This window comes from Urocitellus parryii, chromosome 11 (assembly GCF_045843805.1).
Source record: "Urocitellus parryii isolate mUroPar1 chromosome 11, mUroPar1.hap1, whole genome shotgun sequence".
NCBI classification, from domain to species: domain Eukaryota; kingdom Metazoa; phylum Chordata; class Mammalia; order Rodentia; family Sciuridae; genus Urocitellus; species Urocitellus parryii.
The window spans coordinates 11500097-11507735 of record NC_135541.1 but is presented as its reverse complement, the minus strand read 5'-3'; the positions used below and the strand labels follow the sequence as shown (position 1 = coordinate 11507735).

Here is a 7639-nt window from a genome sequence, read left to right as displayed (position 1 = left end):
CCGAGGCTGCCGGCCCCTTTAAGAGGCCGGACGGGCTCTGCGGCTGTTCCAGCTAACCAGGTCCCTGGTGCAGGTCTGCGGCCGGCGTTCACCGGCAGAGAACCCGAGCTGTGCGGGTTAGCAGGACTGGACGCAGGGGAGGGCGTGGTCCAGCCGGGGAGCTGGGAGGAGCCAGAGCTGCGGCAGCGGGTCCCCTGCGCCAAGAAAGCGGCGGAGCCGGGGGAGTGGGAGGAGCCTCAGACCTGTGGGCGTGGCCCGGCCCTGCGGGCCTCGGGGGAGGAGCTTCTGCTCAGGGAACGCCGCAGAGGGAGGAGGGGTGGGCGTGGCCAGACCGGGGGCGGGGACAGCGTCTGCAGTGGGAGGGGCCGCCGCAGAGCGGGTAGTGCCGGCCGAGAGTCCTCTGCGTGCGCCAGCCGCGGCCCCTTCACAGCGTCTCTGACAGCCGGGGCGGTGGGACCCGCGACCCTTACTGGTCTCGTGCAGTCACCGCGGCCTGCACCGCGGCCCGAGGAGCGGCCGCGTCCCGTCCTTCGTCTCGGCGCCCACATCCGGGGGCAGTCTAGCCGGCCGTCGCCGCGGAGGCCGCATCTGGCGCGCATCTGGAACCGCCCGGCCGGCCGCGCTGGAGCCCGCGCCTGCCCTGGCCCGGCCGCGCCGGGAGCCCTGCCCGGAGCTGGAGCCTCACCTGGAGCCGCGGGTCCGGGGCCCTGAGCCACGCAGCCGGCGCATGGTGAACTCGCTGCTATTCGGGGAGATGGCCTTGGCTTTCGGCTGCCCGCCGGGCGGCGGCGGCGGCTGCCCCGGCGGCGGCGGCGGTGGCGGTGGGGCTGGACCAGGGCCGTCGCCGGTGACGGCGGCGCTGCGAGACGACCTGGGTTCCAACATCCACCTCCTCAAGGGGCTCAACGTGCGCTTCCGCTGCTTCCTGGCCAAGGTGCACGAGCTGGAGCGGCGCAACCGGCTGCTGGAGAAGCAGCTGGAGCAGCAGCAGAGCGAGCGGGATCGGCGGCTGCGCTACAAGACCTTCTCCCGCGAGCAGGCGGTGCAGACCGGGCCTGAGCTGCTGCGGCCACCAGTGCCTGGCAGCGGACACGGCGGCGGACACGGCAGCGGCCCGGCGCCCGGCGCCAACGCCAATGCCGTGGCCCTGGGCTGCCTGCCCCCCGGCGGCGGCTCGCACCCGCAGCACTACGGCCGCCTGCCCGGGACCATTTGGAGCTACACGCAGGTGCGGCGCACGGGCGGCGGCGGCGTGGAGACGGTGCAGGGCCCCGGCGTGTCCTGGGTGCACCCCGACGGCGTGGGCGTGCAGATTGACACTATCACGCCAGAGATCCGCGCGCTCTACAATGTGCTGGCCAAGGTGAAGCGCGAGCGCGACGAGTACAAGCGGAGGTGAGTGGGGCCGCCCCTCCCCCGCCTCTCCCTGGCAGGGGGCGTCCAGGTCCAGGCAGCTGCGGAATGTGTGCGCAGGAGGGCAGGGCGGGCAGCTGGTCCTGGCAGGTGGGCTCTAAGCTGTGTTTGCAGAGCGCTATACAAGCCCTGGGAGGACTGTTATCTAGATCAAGAATGGGGGTGGCGCTGACTACGGTTGGGGATACCTCGGCGCCGTCACTGGTCCACGCACGTTGTTTTCTATGGGACGTAATAGTCCGCGGTGTTGTATGTGATCTCATTTTTGTGATCGGCGGTGCAGACTGTGAGGTAGCGTAACCCCCATTTCGCAGATGAGGAAGCTGAGGTGCAGAGATGCCAAGTGACTTGACCCAGGAGACTGGGCTAATACCCGGTGAAGTCAGGATTTGATTCAGTGACTTTGCGCCTGGCTAGTCTGTCTCCCAACCTAGGTATTTCCCCAAGGATGTGGGAGATAGGCTCCCTCCCTCAATGGGTGAAAAGAAAAATCTCTTAACTAACCCACTGCCTTTGTTTTTTGAATTTAATGATATAGTATGTGTGAAAATGGACGGATCTTTCCCTACCCCACTGTCTTGTTCCAGTTCCATAAGGTCCAGCTCCCTGGGCTGGAGAACCATAACTACATCACACTGGCCATGAGCTTTTAAAAATGCCTTCTCTTCTCCATGCTTCCCAAGTCTCATAGTTTACTGAGCCCCAGTGAATTCAGCCCTAAAGGTACCCACCAGGAGATAACCTTGGATCTGAAGACTGGACATTAGGTGGACCCAGACCACAGACTCTGGCTAGAAGTGAGGGACACACTGCTTGCAGGACTGGCTAGTGTGTTCCTGCCCAGTCCTGATTCTCTGGCTGGAAAACTGACATTGCTTCCGGCCTGTGTCTTGATTGACAATAAGGTCTGCTTAGCTTTCTGATGAGTGGGGTCTATCTGCAGCATCTCAGGCCTGGATGGGGGAGGGGCCTCTGGCCCTGGGCTGCTGTCTCAGACGTGGACAGCTCTGCACTTGGAGACATGGCTGGGAATTCAGAAGGACTTTTCGTTCTCTCCTTAATGTCTGCTGCAGGAGCTGGACAAAGTCTCCTTCCTTCATCTCCCACTGAGCAGGCTAGCTACTGGGAAGGATTCTAATGCCGGCTCCATCACCGGCCAGAGAGATGGTTAAACCACTCGCAAGCCGGTGTGCTCATCAGAGAAATGGGAATAGTGAAATACACCACAGTGCTTGAGGGCAGAGTAGGACTCTGCTGTTTTTTTTTTTCAAGGTACAGGGTAATTGAGGGGCTGGGTGAGGTGGTGCACTCCTATAATTCCATCTACTCAGGCCGCTGAGGCAGGAGGATTGCAAGTTCAAGGCAGGTCTGGGCAACTTAGTGGAACTCTCAAAATAAAGAGCTGGGGGTGTAGCTCAGTGGTAGAGTGCCTGCCTAGCCTGTGGGAGGCCCTGGGTTTAATCTCCAGTACCTCCAGTACCTCCGAAAGAAAGTTAACCAGGTGGATTCGTTAATGATGACAGACACTTTGTCCAGCCAACAGGAGCAGAACTGTCTGGAGCTGGCAGTGCAGGGTGGTGAGCTTCCTTCTGGGGTTCCTTTCTCTCTGGAGGACTTGATGCTTTTATAAGGAGGCCACCCCTCTGGCCCTGGTGATCAGCCCTGTCTGGGCGGGTCAGGGTAAGATGCTTTCCTTGGTGAAACTCAGGGAGGGATGGGCCGGGCCCTCCTGTCTGCTGCTGTTGACCATGTCGTCATCGTCATCCCACAGACTTGCCTTGTATTTGTCTAATGGTGTGTGTGCTCTGCAGACCTGGGTACTAGGAGATGGAGGGAGATGGGTTGGCATTGAGCAACGATCTGTTCAAGTTGCACCCAGGGCGTGGGATGTGACGTCAGCCTTTGGCGCTGGCCTGGAATGAGCCAGCGCTCCTGGGGCAGGTGGGGTGCAGGTGTCCTTCTCTGTGCTTTTCTGGGGTGCATGCATACCTTCCCGACCTCCATGATTTTGTGCATTGGAAAGAACCATCTTTTCTGAAGTCGATTCAGGCCTCATGTTGGATTTTTCCAAAGTGAGCAACCCCCCTGCCTGGGGCGCAGTTTCCCTCCCTGTGAGCCAGGTGCTTGGGCTGGAACTGTGCTCCTTGCAGTCCTGGATTTCTTCAGCGATGCTCTAGGGGTTCCTTGAATACTTCATTCAAATTGTTTTAAAAAATGTTACAAAAAATGTCACAGAAAATGTCCTTAACAGCTTTGTTACAATGTTAATACAGTCACAAAAAATGTCCTCTCTTTTAAGTTCTTGGTGTTGACTTCCTGGATTCCACTAATGTGTAACTTGTTCACAGTTGACCTCAAGGTCCCTCTTTCCCCTTGTCTGTCTGTCTGAGGGTGTTTCGAGATTCCCATGCAAACTGCGGAGAACGATTCCCTATCCCAGCCCCTTACCTGTGTGCCTCAGGATTTCTTTCATGCTCTGCAGCCCAAACTGGAGATGGAACCCAACTGGATGTGGAACTGTCATCCCTAGTCCCCGTGCTCGATGTTAATGCATCAAAATAGATTAATCAGTTGCACTGATTGAATTGAGAATAGGTGACTGTTAGGTACTTGAGCCGACATTCTGTTTTTATTTGTTGATATATTGGGGTTTCTCATAAGAATTTTCTTTGGGGGGAGGAGGGTAGATATATGATCAACTTAAAAAAAAAAGTTTAAAAAACAGTGGACTACACGATTTCAAAGGGTTTTCCCAGCCTTGACAATATGAAAGTCTGAGTCGAAGCTCCTGGCCTGCCTCTGTTCCCCTTCCCACGAGAGGAGCCACGGTCTGGGAGACCAGGATCGGCCACTAAGGCCTCTGCTCCTCCCAGGAAGTCTAGCGTGGACTCCTCAGTGGTGACCAATGGAGGGAGCCTGTCTAGGAAAGGACATGTCCCACGTGCCTGAGGTCACCTGGAGGAACCCACAGCCTCAGGGGCCCGCACTGGCTTCCTGGTGTGTGCAACTCAGTGTTCTTCAAGCTGGGGGCATTTTCGGGTCCCACCTCCATGATTTGTGGCCCTATTCATGTGGACCCCTGTACTGTTACTTAAGTGAAGTAGCTTAACGGCTTTATTGAGGTCTCATTTGCATATCATGGAAGAAAGTCACCCATGTGAAGTATCTCAGTGACTTGAAGAAAAGGTCCAGAACTGTCAGCCATCTGCACAGGCCAGATTTAGAATCCTCCATCCCCCGGACACGCTTTGTGGCTGCACAGTCGGGACCTGCTCTCTGTGTGTCGATGTGCCTTTCCTGGACATTTCACCGTAGTGGCTTTGGGCTCTATGTCGTCTTTCATGTCTGGTTTCTGAGGCTCACGTGTCTTTCCCTTGCTGAGCAGCGTGTAAACCACACGCCTGCCCCTTCCACTGTAGTGTACATTTAAAGAGTCGCCGCCTGCTGCCCTCTCAGGACCATCAGCGGTGCTCCACCATGTTTAGGGAACATCTGCCCAGGCAGAGCTTCTGGCCGGGCTGCCCCGCCCTGGCCCTGCTCACCACTTCTTTGGTTTCCCCTCGGCCCAACCAACCATTTACCACGTGGGAAATGCGGTCACCGAGACTGTAGAGAGCGCAAGGTTGTCAAGCGTTGATCTGGAAACCAAAACAAATACACTCCTATGTCACCCACCAGTGTCACCAAAATATCCTGTTCTGAGTTTGCAAGCTGGGGGCTTTCCCCTGGGAGATTCCTGCTGAACTTATCTGAACTTTAAACAGGAGAGTTTTCTCAGTTGACATCAAGGAGACCTGGATTCCAGGTCCAGTTCTACCACTGTGTGCTGTGTGACCCTGGGGCAACAGCTGCCCTCTCTGGGCCTCAGGTCATCCACCTTTACGGGAAGGGGTTCCTTTGGGTAATCCCTTCAGCCCACTCTGTGGTTCAGGTCTGTGACACAAAATATAGGTTATGGTGATTTTTCTGCCCGATCTTTCTGACGTGTGCTTTCTGTGGTCCTTCTTTGTTCTGGGCGTCCCTGTCCCTCTTGCCTCTGCGTGGCTAGGGTCCGGGTTTGGGGCATAGGCGGTGCTCATGTGGAGCAGTTTAAACAGTTTGGTGCTCCCGCAGCCCTCCTGACTTCAGGCCCAGTGTGATGGGGAGTGGGGGCCTAGTTCCCTTCCGAGCAGGTGTGTGTGAGGCTGTGTGTCCCTGCAAGATTGGTTTTCCCTTGGGACCTGGGGTGAATTGGAGGGTCACTTGAGAGTCAAGAGGGGCCACTGTGCTCACTGGGTGCCTGGGCGATTCTGGGGACAGTGGGAGGCTGTGCAGCGGGAAAGGACCCTGTGTCCATCTGACTCCCCAGCGACTGGACAGTCTGAGGAAGTTCCCGTCTGGGCTGGGCGGGGCCAGTTGGGGCTTTCACTTTAGAGGTGGGGAAACCAGGGCCCAGCCTGAGGGCCCAGCAGGACCCCCGGAGCCCAGCGAGCCGGGTTTGCAGCCGGGACTTAGAAAAGGTCCCTGCACTTTCTCATGTGTCTGTTTTTTTTGAATCCCCTTTCTGGGGTGGGAGGAACTTTGGTCACAGCTATTTCTGACCTTGAGCCGGAAGGGGCTGGGCTGTCAGCCAGAATGGAGGTCTCCAAATTGGATGGTGAATGGGGCAGCTGGAGTGTCCCCTGCCTTTTCCCGTCATGCCCAGGGAGGCCCTCCAGCAAGTGGGTGCTGGCCCCTGAATGCCCGGGACCCAAAGACTGCTCATAAGCTCCCTTCTCTGCCACTTCGTGGACGCTGTGTCTTCTCTCTGAAGCTCCATCGCTACGAATTCTTTCTTTTTTGGTACTGGGGATTGATCTCAGGGGCCTTGACCACCCAGCCACACCCCCAGCCCTGTTTTGTGTTTTTTGTTTAGAGACGTGGTCTCGCTGAGTCGCTTAGTGCCTGACTTCTGCTGGGGCTGGCTGTGAGCTCATGATCCTCCTGCCTCGGCCTCCTGCCCAGCTGCTGGGAGTACCCGGTGCCACAGTGCCCAGCTGCCATGAATTCATTATTTCCAGTTTCCCTTCAGGGGCGGCTTGGGGTGGTACAAAACAGTTGGAGTCCCTGCTGTGCCACCTTCTGTGTGACTCTGGGCCAGTTGCTTGGCCTCTCTGAGCTGCCTGAGCCAGTGCTGCCTCCTGGGTATGGAGGGATTCTGGTGTTGCTCCCCCAGGGCTTGGGAAGGAGTTAATGAGCTCCTGCGTGTGTCCTCCCCTCAGCCCACCCCTCTTCCCCTGGCCAAGTCTCTTCCCTTAATTTATGAGGGTTTCTGGGCACAGCCCTGGACTGCCCAACAAATCCATCCCGGGACAGTCGCTGCGCTCTGTCCAGGGAAGGCGCCAGAGGTGGTGCTGGGGGCGGACGGAGAAGGGCTGAGAAGGGCTGCCGCTTTGTCCTGCTCTCTGGAGGGCCTTGGGCCTACTCTGAGCCGTGATTTGTGCCTCCGGAAATCTCTGCTCCCAGCCCTTTCTCCCAGCCGCCTTAAAATCACAGCCAACCCCCGTCCAGGCCCTCGGTTCGCTGGAGAACCATATGCTGGAGTCTCTGGGCCGGGCGGCATTCTTCTCTCTGGGGACAGATTTGGGAAGGATTCTCAGAGCCTCCAGCTCGAGGAGGGGTGGGACCCTGGTCCCAGAAAAGCAGCGGAGGAAGCCGGAGACAGCTGACACCGAGATTCCTGCTGGGAGGAATGCGGGCGGGGCTCTGCCCGGCCACCGGATGCGCGGCCCTGCCCCCAGCACGTGTGCACGGTCGATCGCAGCTCTCCGGTGCCACACGCTCACGTGCACACGCGTGCACACGCACCCTCCCCCGGCTCTCTTTGGTCCAGGCCCGAATCCCCCCACGTGTCGGGTTTGAAGGACACAGAAGGGTAGGCCGGTCTGAGCATGCCCTTGCTGCCAGCAGCCGCATCGACTTCCAGGAGCATTGATCGCGGCGCTGCTGGTGACACGGAGGGCGCGCACTTTGCACTCGCAGGCTTAGGACTGAACACCCGGCTGTCACAGATGGTGGGAGGCTGGGCGGGCCAGGAAGCCACCGTCCCGTGCTCAGGCTGAGGAGTGTGACTTCTTCTCTTTGGGGGGGTCCCCAAGCGCCCACCTCTTCCTGCGCTGCAGCCTGAATCCTAGCAGCCGGGATTGCCCACCCATGGCCTGGGCGCCATGGAGCCGGCTCCTGGGCTTTCTTCTTTGCAGAGCCCCCT

The 7639-nt window shown here is 58.5% G+C and overlaps 1 protein-coding gene across 2 annotated transcripts in view; it reads left to right on the top strand.

The window, feature by feature from the left end:
- The first annotated feature begins 727 nt into the window (after positions 1-727).
- The window catches only part of Iffo2 (intermediate filament family orphan 2), a 41576-nt gene continuing 34664 nt past the window's right edge, over positions 728-7639 (top strand). For both annotated transcript variants that reach the window (XM_077791165.1, XM_026400861.2), the window contains exon 1: positions 728-1395. In XM_077791165.1, coding sequence (XP_077647291.1) covers positions 728-1395 — 668 coding nt within the window. The remainder of the gene's footprint in view (positions 1396-7639) is intronic.